Raw genomic sequence first — 18,432 nt, forward strand, 5'->3', positions numbered from 1 at the left:
TTGTAAATATTGATACATTTTTCAACAGAATTAAGTTCTTGGGAACTACAGTAAGTGCAGACTTCGCATTAATGTTTCTTACTCAAGTCCTTCTTCTAAAGCTCCTTTGTATACTTTGGGATTTTTATGAAATCAATGCTGTTGGAAAAATGTGAAGTGGAATATAAGATGTAATTTTAATACTTACTGGTTAGTTGTTGCATGATTTCATGTCTTTTTATATTGTTTGCAAGATGCTTTTGTATTCACAATATTGATATTTGACTTTACTCTGAGTTATTAGTGAACTCAGAATCTTGCCTTGTTGGATATTTGGAGTCAAGGTCAACAGGCTCTGCTGGATGTCTCATCTATTACTGACAGCAGACAATAGTTCCCACAGAGTTCACTAATCTCTGTAGGAGTGTCTGCAGAAAAAGTGTGAGGTTAGGACCAGACTGTTAAACAGCCATGTTGTCATTTAAATGAGCATTTGATTGTACATGACGAAAGACATAACTTCACTGCAGAGGAGATTCGGCGGGATGTTGCCTGGGATGAAATGTTTCAACTATCAGGAGAGGCTGCATGAATTGGGATTATTTTCCTGGGATTGAAGAAAATTGAAGGGTGCCTCAAGGAGGCACATGAAATTACGAGGGTAGGTAGCATTGAGAGTGACATATTTTTGCTCATGGCAGTGGTGTCTAAAATTAGGAGGACATAGGTTTACGGGAAAGAGAAAGAGTTTTAGAAGGGATCTGAGGAGGACTTCTTTCATTCAAAGGATAGTTTAAATTTGCATTGTGGTGACAAGTATACACAACATTTAAAAAGTACCTAGATGAGCACTTGACTCACAAAGGGATAGAAGGATACAGGCTAATTGTTGATGAATGGGATGAATAGAGGTGGATAATTGATGGTCAGACTGGGCTTGGTGGGCCAAAGGGCCTATTTCTGTACTGCAAGACTCGATAACCCTTTAACTCAAAATATCACATATTCTCTAATGCAAAATTTTATATGAGATTTAATGTCAAAGTCTCTGGTTTTTAAAATTAATTTTTTTGCATGCAGGATTAGGCTTCTGCTTGCAATCTCAACTCTTAAGTATTTTAGACATTTGCTAAATTACCAGAACTTGATATAGTGTTCCTGCATGGGGACACACTGAACTTTAGTAGCAGAATCAGAAACCATGGGGCTACAATTTAATGAAGAACTACTGGGATGCATTAGTAGGCTGTCAGAGTTAGTGGTGGCGAAAGGGTAGAGAATATTGGCAGAATTCCTTTAATTTGGAAAGAAGTTCATATGGGCTCATGGTATTAGGTGTACATGTAGAGAAAACCAGCACTACCTCCTGATTATTGCTGATCCCGTGAAAGTGACTCTTAACTCCTACTCCAACATCAAAAGTAATTCATAAAGATTGCAATATAGGAAAATGATGTTTATTTATGGCTCTTCAATTTTAGTCTTCTGGTAATCCTGGACACTCATGAAAAATATGGTGTGAAGGGAATTACTTTATTAAAGCACTGTGACCGACTCTTCTCACATTAAATGTATAGGAAATAGTATGTTGGAAACATTGTTTATCAGTTTAATACAGGTCATCCCTGAATAACAAACAGGTTCTGTTCTTACAAATGTCACTTCTCAGAGTCAGAATCAGGATTATCATATTTTTTATATGACATCAAATTTGTTGTTTTGTGGCAGCGGTGCAGTGCAAAGACATAAAATTATTATAAATTATATAATGAGTAAATAGTTCAAAAATAGGAATAATGAGGTAGTTTCATGGACTGTTCAGAAATCTGATGGCTGAGGTGAGGAAGCTGTTTCTGAATCATAGTGTGTGGCTTCAGATCTTCAAACTCCTCCCTGATGATAGTAATGAGAAGAGGGCATATCTCAGATGGCAAGGGTGCCACCTTTTTGAGGCACCAGCTCTTGAAGATGTCCTTGAAGGTAAGGAGGGTTGTGATTATGATGGAGTCTACAACCCTCTGCTGCCTCTTGTTTTCCTGTGAATTGGTTCCTCCAGGCCAGCCGGTGATGCAAACAGTCAGAATATTCCACTGTAAATCTACAGAAACTTGCAAGAGCCTTTGTTGACATACAAAATCTTCTTAGATTCCTCATGAAGTGAAGCTGCTGGTTTTCAGTAATATGTTAGCCCCAGGATGGAACCTCTGAGATTCTGATACCAAGAAACCTGAAGCTGCGTACCTTTTCCACAACTGACCCCCAAAGAGGACTGGTGTGTCTTCTATCGACTTCCCCTTCCTGAAGTCCACAATTTGTTCCTTGGTCTTGCTGACGTTGAGTGCAAGGTTGTTGTTGCAATACCACTCAACCAGCTGATCTATCTCATACCTGTACACGTCCTTATCACTATCTGAGATTTTACCAATAATAGTAGTGTCATCTGCAAATTTATATTTAATGTTTGAGCTGTGACTTGCTACACTGTCTTGAATATACAGAGTACAGCAGTGAGCTAAGCATTCATCCCTGTGGTGCGCCTGTGTAGATTGTCAATAAAGAGGAGATGTTTTCACTGATCCAGACTGACTATCAACTACAATGAGGAAATTGAGAATCCTTTTACTGAGGGAAGTAAAAAGACCCAGGTTTACAAGCCTGCTGATCAATATAGAGTGGATAATCGTATTGAACACTGAACTGCAATCAATGCACTGCAGCCTGACATATATTTTGCTGTTCTCCATGTGCTTTAAAGCAGAGCGAACAGCCAGTGAGATTGCCCATGAGATTTTGTCCAGAAGATGGAAAATACACAAATATTATTTGATATACTTTGAATGTATAATGAATGGCATAAAAATCACATGACTGACAAGAAAGAACAATTAATAAAAATGGAGAGACAGACAGACCGATAGAGAGGAAATTATTTCTACCATTCAAAGTAGCACACGTGTATGTAGATCAGACATCAGAAATTATTAATATTATGTGAGGTTGTTCATATTTAAGGCCGTCCACAAGTTGGCCATCTGTAATCTAGGCATGGCCTGTATTAGTTTGCTCCTGACATGGAGCCAAGCACTTCTATTGATCAATGTCTCAATCTTACTGTTTTCTTGTAGGGACCTGCGATTTAACAGGATTAAGGAGATTCCAACAGGAGCCTTTAGGAAACAGAAGAACCTGAACACGTTGTAAGTGATTTCTATGCATGGCTTATTTACCTAATTTTATCCAGATAAGATAAGTGAAGATATCCAGTTATGCACCAGAGTTTTGAGCAGTTCTGATACTGTCAGAAAAAGCTGAAGCTTTCTGTCACTCAATCATATTAACTGAATAAATTAATGTTTGTCAAAACTAATTAAAAATGCTCCGCTGTCCTTCAAACCACACAAAATGCTGAGTATATAAAATACTGAGTTTGCAGTTGGCATACTAAAGGACTTTTTAATGTATATTTGTCAGTTGAAATGCATAAAACTGATTTTGGCAATATACAGTATATGGAAACCAAAAACATAATAGCTAACTGAAATGAGGAGCCAAGGTAATGACAGTCAGAGGAAAAATCACAATCAGTTAATATTTATGAACTACATGGACTGATTTATTCCATATAATCAGTCCTTTTTGTCATTCTATAATCAAAGTGTCTGTTATTTGTGTTACATGTTTCCCTGCTCTCTACTCCATACTTATGAAGGTGGATGAAAGGCCTGATCCTAAATCTCTACCAATGAGAAACGTTATCTGGCCATTAGAAGTGGTGTAAAGATAGCACGCGGGTGATATACAGACAGCTTTCGCCCAATTTTTGTTCAGGGTCTCATTCTTTCAATAGATCTTAAGGTGGCAGGTATTCCTTGTTTTATCCGAGCTCTGTTTTCCCCATTTTTTCTCTCTTTCCCCTGCTGGATTTATTGTTTGATATGATCAAGTATAGGGTGAGTCACAACTTTCCCCAGTTCAATATTAGAAAAACATTATTTGGTTTAAATCATACTCTTTATACCCTTGCCACTAATTCCCCATTTGTCCCTGGTCAATCTTCCAGAATGAAGTAATACTTCATAATGTATACATTCTCTACTACCCAAGCTGAACTTCACATTCCATTTGCATCCAATTCAAGTCAATGTGAAATAAAATCCACAACTTATTCATCAGTATGACCACCACCAGCATCACATTTCCTTTCTGCCCACTCTGTCAGTGCTTCCACCTCTCTGGGGTAAAATGTCTGAAGGCATGTGCTTGTAAAAATTCAGATATGAGAATTTTGTTATTCATCTGCCAATGGGTTCACCTTTGTTCATCTCCCTGGTACTTGCACAAGCCTACTGTATAACGTTGTTTTTTTGTGTGACCTGTGCTGTGAAATGTGAGAGGGAGATCTGACACTGGCCCAAATGGGGATATTTGACTACACTGGAAAAGTGGTGAATGCTTTTTATAGGGCTAAATCTCTTTAGCATGAAGCATGAATTAAATTCAGTGCCATCATGATAGCACTTAGAACATAGAACATGCATGACACAGTAAAGGTTCCTCAGCCTAAATGTTATGCTGACCCCTTAACTTGCTCCAAGATCAATATAATCCTTCCCTTCCACGTAGCCCTGCATTCTATCATCCATGTGCCCCTTGACATAGAATATCACATCCTTCTCATAATCCCAGGAGAAAAAAGGAAGAAAGCTGAAAAGCAGGAAAATTCAGCAAGAAATCAAGTGTCAGAACCTTTTGAAAATTCCCTTGCAATTGTAGGAGAAAAAGCAAACCAATCTTCCGTGAACGAGAAAATCTGCTCTGAAATGGAAATGCAGATAGTTTTAACATCCAATTGGCCAAAATAATTTCAATTTCATTTTATTACAAACAGGTTTGTGGAAGGAAAACCCTGCAGATTGACTTCTCCTATTCCACCCCCCCCCCCAAGTAATTGCAACTCAGCTTTGCTGCCTGTAGTTTATTTTATATTATTGTTCACTAAGGTAAGAACAATATCAGATCTCTCAAACAGATACCGTTTATAAAAGGCAGGAAACACACAACCAATAGCAGTAGAATAATATGTCAAAGGTCATACCATATGATTTTTAAAGGTGAATTAGCATTCATATGTGCTACCTTATTTGCAACAGTTATTGCAATGGAAAGAGTACTGAGGAGATTCATTGGGATGATGTCTACATTGCAGCATTGCAATTAGAAGGAGAGTGAAAAGTACTTCCAGTTTAAGATGGTGCCACTGAACTGGGCGACCGCTCACTGGTATTTCAGCCAAGAAATATGACTTAAAACATTATTAATAACACATCTTCTGAGGTAAATTGTGGTAAACTATCACCTCAAACAATGAAGAGGTGAGTGAAGGGGGAGCCGACTGAAGGGTTGAGCTGTGCCAGTACGATACGAAGTACCAAAATCCAAGATGGTGTCGAAGTCGGAGATGGAGTTGGAGCAAGCGATTCAGAGAGGAGTTGAGGCAGAGGATTTTCGGTACCCATCCACATAAACCGGGAGTGAGGTTGGATCTATTTAAGCGTCAAGCCAAAGTGGAAAGGGCAAGAATGGCTTTGGGCTGGGTGGTGAGGTCTAGGCCCTGAGTGTATCGCTGTGGCGGAGTCTGGGTCCCAGTGCGCACCATGATTTGGTGTGTGGATGATTTAAACACCAGCCCAGATAGACTGGAAAGGCATGTGTTGGGACCAGAAGCAAGGGTTGGCTGATTCTGCTTTCTCTTTCGCGATGTTCACTCCTCTCTCCACAGTGCCGATGCGGAGAGATTGCCCTGGTTTCTACGCGTTTCATGTCTGTGAGCTTTGCTGTAATTTGCCCTGTAACATGATGAATTGAGACTGAGGCTACGGGCCTACACTGGCTGCTCCAGGATTCTGGTGAATGGGCTCAGTTTGATTTGGAATGCTGTTGCTTTCTTTTATTGTTTGTATAATTTGTGTTTATTCCCCCTCTTTCTCTGCACATTTGGTGGTGTTCTGTTTTTAATTGTGTATTCCCCTGTTTATTACTTTGTAGCTGCCTATAAGCAGAAGACTACCACGATTCTATAATTTATACATATTCTGATAATAAGTGTACTTTGAATCCGTGAGTGGTCAGAGTCTGGAATGTGCTCTCTGAAGATCTGGCGGAAGCAGATACTATCATAATATTTAAGGAGCACCCGGACTGATCTGCTTTCAGATTGTAAGCTCAGCAGTTAAATGCTCCATCTGCTCTGATGCTGATGTTGGCCCGCAGTCTCTACCAGTAAAGCAATAGCTCCATACAGAACTTCTGGTATTAACCTCCTTAACTGTGAAGAATTTCAGGATTCTCAAACTAGCATATGCAAGCTTCTGTTCAGTTAACTGCCAAGTTTAACTGTATTGTGGAAGCTGGTCTCCTCAGTGCATCCAGTTGTATAGTGCTAGGTTTCTCCAAAGGTAGTCAGAGCCGAAGGGTGGTAGTGGGGACGAGCTCCCACTGCTCAACAAATCACCTTCATGGTGTGTGTCTCAAACAGCCTCTGAAAACTAAGTCGAACTCCTGGCCTTCACATGTGGCATAGTTATTATGCCCGGTGGAGCTTGTCTCACTGACAGGAGAAGGGGCAAAGGCGGGCCACTGGCGCCTTAAAACCAGATGGGGCTCGTGAATCACGGATGGCAGCTCATCTAGGAGAGGGAAAACTCCGATTTCAAATCTCTTATGCCTTGCGACTATACCCGCTCATGGGAAAGGCTTTGGGAGTAAACTCCGAGGAAAGATCTGGAGTCGAGTCCCGAAGGCGGCTGACTGCTGTACCCAGCACCGGCACAGCAACTCCTGTGATGCTGCTGGCACCAAACTGTACCGACTTTCGTCGTTCCTTTGGACCTGTCATCGGCATGCCAAGCCTGTCACCACCACCAGCTCTCACAGAGTATAAGCACTCACCAACCAACCAAACACTCCAGGCATTTCGAGCTGTTTGAAGCAAAGTGCACAGACCGCAAGGCAGTGCACAAGTGAGTACTGGCTCCAGCTCAGTGAGGACATTCCGACAGCAGCTGTGACAGGACAGGGGTGTCCCACTGCATGGGCAACTGACGAATCTCCATTTCAACTCTGCTCTGGCTTGCGCCCTGGAGAGGCCACTCTCAGCGACTACCAAAGGAGCAGCACCCGTGGTCGACCACGATCGACAGAGGCCACACACACACACACACAAGAAACATGTTCGGTGGATTCAGGTACACTGAAGGAAAGGGACTACACGTTTTTCTGGCTGGGAAAGAACCAAGACAAGTCCTGCAAGCATGGAATGGGTTTTGCCGTTAGGAACTCCTTGTTGCAAATGTGGAGCCACCAGAAAAAGGATCAGAACGACTTATAACTCTCCACCTACACACCAGTCACGGCCCAGTATCTCTCATCAGTGTGAATGCCCCTACTTTGAACTCCACATCTGAGGCAAAAGACATGTTCTACGAAAAATTAGAAGCTGTTGTCAGGAATATTCCCAGTGATGAGCACCTCATTCTCCTTGGTGACTTCAACGCCAGAGTGGGAGCCGATAACAATTCCTGGCTGTCTTGTCTTGGCCACTTTGGAACTGACAAAATAAATGACAGTGGACAACGGCTCCTGGAGTTCTGCTCCTATCACGGCCTGTGTGTAACTAACTCCCACTTTCAGACGAAGTTGCAGTACAAGGTCACATGGTGACATCCATGGTCAAAACACTGGCACCAACTAGACATGATCATCGCCAGGCACTCTTTCATCAACTCTGTACTAATCACCTGCTCATACCACAGTGCAGACTGTGATACGGATCATGCTTAGGCGTGCTGCATGATCAAACTACGTCCGAAGAAAATCCACCACTCCAAACAAACTGGAAAACCTCGCATCAACACAACAGAGATGAAACAGTCAGAAAAGGTTGACCAGTTTGCCAAGTTGGTACAGTGTGCTATGACTACCTCCTCACAAGGAGATACTGCAACAGAACAATGATCATACCTTCGCGACACCATCCACTAATCAACACTCTGTATCTTTGGAAGAAAGACCACAAAGAGCAGTGACTGGTTTGAGGCAAAGTCCAACATCGTGACTCCTGTCATCGAAGCCAAGCGTGCAGCTCTCACAGAGTACAAGCACTCACCACCTGACCAAACACTCCAGGCACTTCGAGCTGTTAGAAACAAAGTACAACAGACCACAAAGCAGTGCACAAGTGAGCACTGGCTCCAGCTCAGTGAGGAGAATCAGACAGCAGCTGTGACAGGCAACATTAGATCGACATATAATGGTATCAAGAAGGCCCTTGGCCCATTGCAGAGCAAGACAGCACCCCGAAGTTATCCAGTGGTGAAATAATCACCGATAAAAGCAAGCACATGGAATGCTGGGTAGAACACTACTCTGAGCTCTGCTCAAGGGAAAATGTTGTTGTTAGCTCAGCCATTGAGGACTTCAGCAAGGCAATTGACAGTCTGGCCCCAGGGAAAGCTCCTGTCAGTGATGGGATTCCTCTAGACCTGATCAAGCACTGCAAGAGCTCACTTCTCCAACCTTTACACAAGATCTTCCATCAGTGCTGGAAGGAAGGAGCTGTACTACAGGATATGCATGACTCCAAAATCGTCACTTTGTACAAGAACAAGGGTGATGGGAGTGACTGCAACAACTACAGGGGTATCTCCCTCCTGAGTATTGTCAGCAAAGTCTTTCCTCGTGTAACTCTGGCACATCTACAAACTCTGGCAGAACGAGTCTACCCTGAGTCCCAATGTGGTTTTCACGCAAGGAGGTCAACTATCGACTTTCTCACTCTGTCACTTCAGGATGTTACGTACCCCGTAACTGGGTTGCCAAACCAGCAGAAATGGACCACTCAGTTGGAGTCTGGATTACTGGAACTAAGAGTTTTATTAAAGAAATAAGCAACACAGTACTCTAATAGTAAGGATATAAATGCAACAGGTTAGCAATGAATAAACACACATGTACCAGAACTAGGATAATAGGATCAATCAAGTTCTATCGCCGTCTAGGGGTAAATGACCAGTTTCAAGTGACGCAAAGTTCAGTTCAATTGAATTCAGTTCAGTTCACAGTAATCACTGTTATGCTGTTGGGGCGGTGGGGGAGAGAGGGAAAGAATGAATATTCAACTCGGATTCCAAACAGACCTTCGATATTCCTCGCAGTCAGCTTTTGGGCGAGCCCTTTGTAATGTCTTCTGAGGTCACCGACTGTGACCCCTCCATTCCAGATACGATTGTTCTTCTGCGGTGAACCCAGCACCCAGGCAAGGGCGGACACACACACCAGGTTCCCGCCGATCCGTACCTTTCCACCCTGTGCGTCTATGGCTGGTCCCGCGATCAGACCTCCAAAATACTCCCACCAACTAGTGGGGGGGGCACACCGCTTTCAGGCTCTCGTTACCTCGTGGAGTCGTGTGTCAATTGCTTTAGCGAACCTGTCCCTTTTTATCCCCCTGCTGGTGTATCACCTGTCCATCACACTTCAAACAGTTCAGGGTTCAAAAGGAGCCTGTCTTGACAATACTCAGACCAGTGTCTCCTTCCGTTATACTCTCTCGTCTCTTCATTAACATTTCCAAATGCTGCTCCATTGTCTTACTTATCTCTCTCCTGAAGACAGATGGCAGATCAACTGTTGATTCCACTGGTGCTAGCACAGGACAGTTAACATCTTAGTCTATGTGTACTTTTGTAACCCTCTTCCATCACAAGGAGAAGTGCAGGGAACAACCAAAACTCCTCTATGTCGCTTTCATCAACTTGACCAAGGCTTTCGGCCTTGTCAGAAGGGATGGGCTCTTTCAGATTCTCCTCAAGATCGGCTGTCCCCCGAAACTCCAAAGTATCATCAAGTCATTTCATGATGACATGAGGGCTACTGTTCAGTACGATGGCAGCTCATCGCTATTCGTAGTGGAGTCAAACAAGGATGCATGTTGGCCCCAACATTATTCGGCATCTTCCCTCTGCTATTGAAGCATGCATTTGGGAGGTCGACAGAAGGCATCTACATGCACACCAGGTCTGATGGGCGGCTGTTCAACCCTGCGTGCTTGAGAGCAGGAGCAAAGGTGTGAAAGATCTTAATACGTGACATGCTCTTTGCTAATGATGCTGCTATAACCTTGCACACCAAACAGCAACTACAAACTCTCATGGACCGCTTCTCTAAGGCATGCAAGGACTTCAGACTTACCATCAGCCAAAAGAAAACAAATGTACTTGCCCAGAACATAGTGGAGACACCAGTCATTACCATCAACAATTACGATCTAGAAGTGGTCCACGAGTTCACATACCATTAGCGACACCTCTCCCTCGATGCTGAAATCAATAGGCGTATCGGCAAAGCAGCATTGATCCTTGCTCGACTCTCCTTGCGGGTCTGGGAGAATCTGAAACTCGCTACAAAGACCAAGAATGCTGTGTACATTAAAGGCATCCGTTAGTCTTGCGAGACCATGGATCTGCGCCTGGAAAGACTTCACTCTCCAGGGCGCAGGCCTGGGCAAGGTTGTATGGAAGACCGGCAGTTGCCTATGCTGCAAGTCTCCCCTCTCCATGACACCAATGTTGTCCAAGGGAAGGGCATTAGGACCCATACAGCTTGGCACCAGTGTCATCGCAGAGCAATGTGTGATTAAGTGCTTTGCTCAAGAACACAACACGTTCCCTCGGCTGGGCTCGAACTCATGACCTACAGGTCGCTAGTCCAATGCCTTAACCACTTGGCCATGTGCCTACACATGCTGTGTACAATGCATGTGTTATCAGCACCCTCCTGTATGGTAGCGAGACTTGGACCATCTACTTCAAGCAGGAGAGGAAACTCAATAGTTTTCACCTGTGTAGCCTTCACCGCATCCTCGGCATCACCTGGAGAGACAAAGTCCCAAACTCTGAGGTCCTCTCCTGCTCTGGACTTCCCACAATGTTCACGCTTTTACGACAATGCGGACTGCGCTGGCTGGGCCACGACCGTCGTATGAAGGATGGCAGACTGCCAAAGGACATCCTCTGCGGAGAACTAGCAACAGGCAAGAGGAACATTGGTAGACTCCAGCTTTGCTTCAAGGACCTCTGTAAACGTGACATGAAAGCCCTAAAACTCAACACAGAGTGCTGAGAAGATACAGCAGATGACCGCAACAAATGATGAGGTACTCTTCAGCAACACCTAGAGCAAGGAAAACGAGTGGTCCTGAGTCAGTTTGAGGAGCGGAGAGCACAGCAGACAGCGGACAACAATTCCATGACGCCCTACCTATGCAGCAACTGTGGCAGAGCCTGCTGTTCCGGGATCGGCCCTAGTAGCCACAGTCGACGCTGCTCGACAAACCAGTGACTGCCACAGGCGCAGTACCTATGGTTGACCACGACCGACGGAGGACACACACACAGTGCTAGGTTTCTCTGCATTGACTTTTAGATCTGTTGCCAATTCAGCAAATTTGTTCATTATAGTGGGGAGGAAAGGTTGCAAGAGAGCTGAGGTAAGTTTTGAGTAATTTTATATATTTCCTGAAAGTCATTGAGTTAAGTAACACTTAAGTATTGAATGTATTTAAATTTATTTGTATAGTATTTAGATGTTTTCTGATGTGTTGAATTGTTTTTGTGTTTATAAATAATTCTGAACATTTTTGTTATGAATTTCATTTTTAGCAGTCTCTAAGAGTTTGTGCATTCCAGAGATGTGCATGACAGTTGGTTCAGCTTGTGGTTTCACTACCTACCAGGGCACTTCTGTGAGATTTACAATCAACATGGTTGCCTGATTAGATTCTCATTGATCAGGTTAGAATAGGCTTTGGTAAAGATTTTGTTGGAGACTTGCTTATGGTTAAGAATGTGTGACAGGTAGAAAAACAGCCAGTGCATGTGCTACAGTGCCTATAAAAAGTATTCACCCCCCCCATCTTAGAAGTTTTCATGTTTTATTATTTTACAGCATTGAATCACAATGGATTTAATTAGGTTTTTTTTTTGACAGTGATCAACAGAAAAAAAACCTTTCATTTCAAAGTGAAAACGTATCTCTACAAAGTGATCTAAATTGATTACAAATATAAAACACAAAATCATTGATTGCAGAAGTATTCACCTCCTTCAATATGACAGACCAAATCATCACTGGTGCAGCCAATTGGTTTTAGAAGTCACATAATTAGTTAAATGGAGATCCCCTGCGTGCAGTCAAGGTGTTTCAACTGATTGTAGTAAAAATGCACCTGTATCTGGAAGGTCCAACTGCTGGTGAGTCAGTATCCTGGCAAAAACTACACTGTGAAGACAAAAGAATACTCCAAGCAACTCTGTGAAAAGGTTATTGAAAAGCACAAGTCAGGAGATGGATACAAGAAATTTTCAAAGTCACTGTATATCCCTTGGAGTACAGTTAAGTCAATAAAGAAATAGAAAGAATATAGCACAGCTGTAAATGTGCCAAGTGCAGGCTGTCCTTTAAAACTGAGTGATTGTACAAGAAGGAGACTAATGAGGGAGGCCACCAAGAGACCTATGACAACTGTGGAACAATTACAAGCTTTAGTAGCTGAGATGGGAGAGATAACAACTGTTGCCTGAGTGATTGACCAGTTTCAGCTTTATGGTAGAGTGGTGAAGAGAAAGCCACTGTTGGTAAAAAAAAAAGAACCTCACATGATATCTTGGCTTGAGTTTTCTCAAAAGGCATGTGGGAGACTCTGAAGTCAGTTGGAAGAAGGATCTATGGTCTGATGAAACCAAAACTGAGTTTTTTGGCTATCAGACTAATTGCTCTGTTTGGTGTAAACCAAACACTGCACATTATAAAAACACACTGTCCCTACTGTGAAGCATAGTGGTGGCTGCACCATACTGTGAGGATGCTTCACTGCAGCAGGCCCTGGAAGGCATGTGAAGGTAAAATGAATGCAGCAAAATACAGGGAAATCCTGGAGGAAAACCTGCTGCAGTCTGTAAGAGAACTGTGCCTTGGGAGAAGATTAGTTTTTTTTTAGCAAGACAATGACCCCAAACATAAAGCCAAAGCTACACAGAAATGGCTTAAAAATAGCAAAGTACTGGCCAAATCAGAGCCTAGACCTCAATCCAATTGAGAATTTGAGGCTGGACTTGAAAAGGGCTATTTAGTCACAATCCCCATGCAATCTGATAGATCTTGAGTAGGTTTGTAAAGAAGAATTGGGGGAAAATTTAGTGTCCAGTTAGGCAAAGCTACTGAAAACCTATCCACACAGACCCAAGGCTGTAATTGCTGCCAAAGATGCATCTACTAAATACTGAATTGAAGGGGGTGAGTAATTTTGCAATCAATTATTTTGTGTTTAAAAATTGTAATAAATTTATATCAGCTTGTGGAAATTTGTTTTCACTTTGACACAAAAGTCTTTTCTGTTGATCAGTGTCAAAAAAGCCAAATTAAAACCAGTGATTCAGTGATGTAAAACAATAAACATGAAAACTTCCAGGGGAGGCGAATACTTTTTATAGAACTGTATGTTAGGAGAATTTCTGGGTTGTTATTTTGATTGTACAAAGCCACTTCGGTAATTAAATTATTTCTTTATTTCTTTCTTTCTTTTTAAATCTTTTTATTAATTTTCCAAAGTTATAAAAAGAATAATAATGTTGATACAGAGAGATTGGAATAATCTTATTGTTAATAAGCATATACAAAAAAGATTTCAAATAATACAAGTATAATAGACTTCCAAACTCATGATGTAATTAATCATAGAGAAAAAAGAAATAAAAAGAAAAAAAATACAAAGAAAACCCCCAAAAAGAAACAAAAGAAAGAACTAAATACTAAACCCAAAAAAAGCAAACGGAACAAAACAAGGCTAGATTTTAAATCGAACACGTTCAGTAATGTCGTCAACTCCACTCCTCTATTCATATATTTTAAGTTAATTAGAAGGATTCGGAAAGGTCAAATTACATCATATGAAAATGTTGAATAAATGGTTTCCAAGTCTCTTCAAATTTAACCGAAAGATCAAAAATGTCACTTCTAATTTTTTTCTAAATTTAAACTTAATTTAGTTTGGGAACACCATTGAAATGTAGTAGGAGGATTGGTCTCCTTCCAGTTCAATAAATGGATCTTCTGGCCATTAAAGTAACAAATGCAATCATCCCACAGGCTGAAGAGGATAAAAATCTATGTTCTACCATTGGCAATCCAAAAATTGCCATAATAGGATGGGGTTGCAAATCAAAACACAGAACTGTTGAGATAATAGCCAAAATATCTTTCCAAAATTTTTCCAAAAGGGAACAGGACCAAAACATATGGGTTAAAGAAGCCACTTCAGAGTGGCATCTGTCACAACTAGGGTTTATATGAGAATAAAAACGGGCTGATTTATCTTTAGACATATGAGCCCTATGCACTACTTTAAATTGTATTAGTGTATGTTTAGCACATATAGAGGAAGTACTGACTAATTGAAAAAAATTATCCTATTTCTCTATAGGTAGGCAAAGTTGAAGTTCCCTTTCCCATTCATTTTTAATTTTATCAGACATATCTGGCTGTAATTTCATAATTATATCATAGATAGATGCTATTAATCCCTTCTGAAGAGGACTTAAACCTAAAAATTTTATCGAGGATATCAGTAGGGTATGAGGTCGGGAAGGTAGACAGCATGGTACTTAAAACATTTCTTATTTGTAAATATCTAAAACAAATGGGAACTAGGCAAATCAAATTTCTTAGATAACTGTTCAAAAGACATGGAAAAGTTATCCGGAAATAAGTCACGAAAACATGTTATACCTTTCGTTTTCCATATCCAAAAGGCTTGGTCCATAACTGAGGGTTGAAAAAAAATTAGATATAATAGGGCTTGATAATATAAATTTATTCAAACCAAAAACTTTATGGAATTGAATCCTATTCGTAATGTATGTTTAATACATTTAATACAATAAACTGGACTGGTCAAAGAACACTGAGGCTGTCTACAAGAAGGGTCAGAGCTGTCTCTATTTCCTGAGGAGACTGAGGTCCTTTAACATCTGTCGGACGATGCTGAGGATGCTCTATGAGTCTGTGGTGGCCAATGCTATCATGTTTGCTGTTGTGTGCTGGGCCAGCAAGCTGAGGGTAGCAGACACCAACAGAATCAACAAGCTAATTCGTAAGGCCAGTGATGTTGTGGGGATGGAACTGGACTCTCTGACAGTGGTGTCTGAAAAGAGGATGCTGTCCAAGTTGCATGCCATTTTGGTCAATGTCTTCCATCCACTACATAATGTAGTGGGTGGGCACAGGAGTACATTCAGCCAGAGACTCATTCCACCGAGATGCAACACAGAGCATCATAGGAAGTCATTCCTGCCTGTGGTCATCAAACTTTACAACTCCTCCCTTGGAGGAGGGTCAGATACTCTGAACCAATAGGCTGGTCATGGACTTATTTCCTGGCATAATTTACATATTTACATATTACTATTAAACTATTTATGGTTTTATTACTATTTAATTATTTATGATGCAACTGTAATGAAAACCAATTTCCCCTGGGATCAATAAAGTATGACTATTATTGGATTAACCATTTGCTTATTCAATTTAGATAATACAAAAGGAAGTGAAGTTCCTAAAATGGAAGCCAAAGAGAACCCTTGTACAGAGTAGCCTTCAACGTTTACCCAATGTGGACTTGGAATTATATTCCAATCTTGTGTCCAAAATATTAGATCTCGAATACTAATTGCCCAATAATAAAATCTTAGATTAGGCAGTGCTAAACCACCATCTTTCTTGGACTTCTGTAAATATTTTTTACTTGATCTACAAACGTATATGGATTTTTGTTCTGCCATATATGAGGAAATTTTAGAATCGATAGTATCAAAAAAGGATTTAGGAATAAAAATTGGTATCGCTTGAAATAAATATAAGAATTTAGGTAAAATAATCATTTTCATAGCATTAATTCGGCCAATCAGTGATAGGGACAATGGGGACCACTTAGTAATCAGTTGTTTAACCTGACTAATTAACGGTAAAAGGTTGAACTTGAATAAATCCATATGTCTCTAAGTAATTTTAACTCCCAAATAAGTAAAATAGTCAATAATCACTCTGAATGGAGAACATCTATAAATGGGAACCTGCATATTTAATGGAAAAAGTTCACTCTTACCTAGATTCAATTTATAACGAACTACTAAACTGAGTAAGCAGAGTTAATACTGCCGGAATAGATTTCCCCGGGTTAGATATATATATAATAGTAAATCATCTGCATATAGTGATCATTTATGTGTCTCATTACCACGGGTGATACCAAATATATTAGGGGAGTCACGAATAGCAATAGCTAGTGGTTCCAAGGCAATATTGAATAGTGGTGGACTAAGAGGGCAACCCTGCCTAGTACCACGGAATAAATGAAAAAGGGGAGATCTTTGATTATTAGTAAATACCGAAGCCAAAGGATTAAGATATATCAATTTAATCCAAGATATAAATATCAGACTAAAATTAAATTTCTCAAGGGTATTAAATAAGTATGCCCATTCGACTCTGTTAAAGGTTTCTCAGTGTCCAATGAAATGACACATTCTGGAGTTCTGGGTGAAGGAGTATAAACAATATTAGTTAATCTCCTAATACTAAAAAAAGAGTAATGATTTTTAATAAATCCAGTCCGATCAGCAGAAATACTTTGAGGCAATACATTCTCCAATCTCATTGCCAATATTTTAGAAAAAATCTTAGAATCCGCACTCAACAAAGATATAGGCCTGTAAGATGCACATTCAGTAGGATCCTTTTCTTTTTTAAGAATTAGGGAAATAGAAGCTCAATAAAAAGATTGTGGTAATTTACCTGTCGATACTGCATCCCTAAAAATTCTACATAGCCAAGGAGTCAGTGTAGTAGAGAAAGATTTAAAAGAAATTCTACTGTATATCCATCTGGGCCAGGTGCTTTACCTGAGTTCATCGAAAGAATAGCATTTTTTATTTCTTCTACTGTAATAGGTACGTCTAGTTTTAAATGTTCATTAGATGATAATTTTGGAATATTCAATTTCTTTAAGAATTCATGCACTATAGTGGAATCATCAGGAAATTCTGATTGATATAGGGAGGTATAAAATTCTTGAAAGGATTTATTTATCTCATCATGGTCAACCGTCAGAGTGCCATCTTGTTTACGATCTTAACAATTTGTCGCTTAACCGGAGCCTATTTCATTTGATTAGCCAATAGTTTCCCAGTTTTATCACCATGTATATAGAATTGACTCTTAGTTTTGGTTAATTGACTTTCAATCGAGGATAATAGTATTAGATTATGTTCCATTTGAAGTTCAACTCTCTCTTTGTAAAGCTCCTGATTAGGGGTAATGGAATATTTCTTGTCAATTTCTTTAATCTTGTCAACCAGTTTAAGTATTTCATAATTAGTTTGCTCTTTTAATCCAGCAGTATATGAAATAATTTGTCCATGAATATATGCTTTAAAAGTATCCCATAGTGTCCCGCTGGAAATATGCTCTGTAGAATTTGTTATGAAGAAAAAATTAATCTGTTCTTCAATAAACTTAACAAAATCCGAATCTTGAAGCAAAGTGGTATTAAATCGCCATTGTCTAGAGCTAGAAGATGTATCCCTTGACTTAATAGATAGTTTCAAAGGCGCATGATCAGAAACAGCAATAGAATCTTAAGGCATCCATTAGTCTTGCGAGACCATCCATCTGCGCCTGGAAAGTCTTCACTCTCCAGGGCGCAGGCCTGGGTAAGGTTGTATGGAAGACTAGCAGTTGCCCATGCTGCAAGTCTCCCCTCTCCATGACACCAATGTTGTCCAAGGGAAGGGCATTAGGACCCATACAGCTTGGCACCAGTGTTGTCACAGAGCAACGTGTGATTAAGTGCCTTGCTCAAGGACAGAACATGTTCCCTCGGCTAGGGCTCGAACTCACAACCTTCAGGTTGCTAGTCCAATGCCTTAACCACTTAGCCACATGCCCACAATCTTATTTGCAACCAATAACAAGTGGAATTAATCGAAAATCGATAAGAAAATAATCAATTCTTGAATAGTGATATACATGTGAAAAAAATGAGAACTCTTTTTCATTTAGATGCAAGAATCTCCAAATTTCTGAGATTCCAGAGTCAGTCTTAAAAGAGTTAATAAGAGTAGCTGATTTATTTGGAAGTACTTGATTCGACATGGATCTATCCATCAAAGGATTTAAACAACAGTTAAAATCTCCACCCATAATCAATATATAATCATTTAAATTAGGAAGAGATGTAAAGAGATTCTTAAAATTCGGGATAGTCAACATTTGGGGCATAGACATTAAGCATAACAACTTTTTTGTTAAATAACAAACCAGTAATTAACAAAAATCTACCAT

At 40.4% G+C, this 18,432-nt stretch overlaps 1 protein-coding gene across 3 annotated transcripts in view; it reads left to right on the top strand.

The window, feature by feature from the left end:
- Positions 1 to 18,432, top strand: part of LOC140196191 (peroxidasin homolog) — a 569,369-nt gene that overhangs the window by 161,302 nt on the left and 389,635 nt on the right. For all 3 annotated transcript variants that reach the window (XM_072254973.1, XM_072254982.1, XM_072254999.1), the window contains exon 2: positions 3,105 to 3,176. In XM_072254973.1, coding sequence (XP_072111074.1) covers positions 3,105 to 3,176 — 72 coding nt within the window. The remainder of the gene's footprint in view (positions 1 to 3,104; positions 3,177 to 18,432) is intronic.

This window comes from Mobula birostris, chromosome 1 (assembly GCF_030028105.1).
Source record: "Mobula birostris isolate sMobBir1 chromosome 1, sMobBir1.hap1, whole genome shotgun sequence".
In the NCBI taxonomy this organism is placed as follows: domain Eukaryota; kingdom Metazoa; phylum Chordata; class Chondrichthyes; order Myliobatiformes; family Myliobatidae; genus Mobula; species Mobula birostris.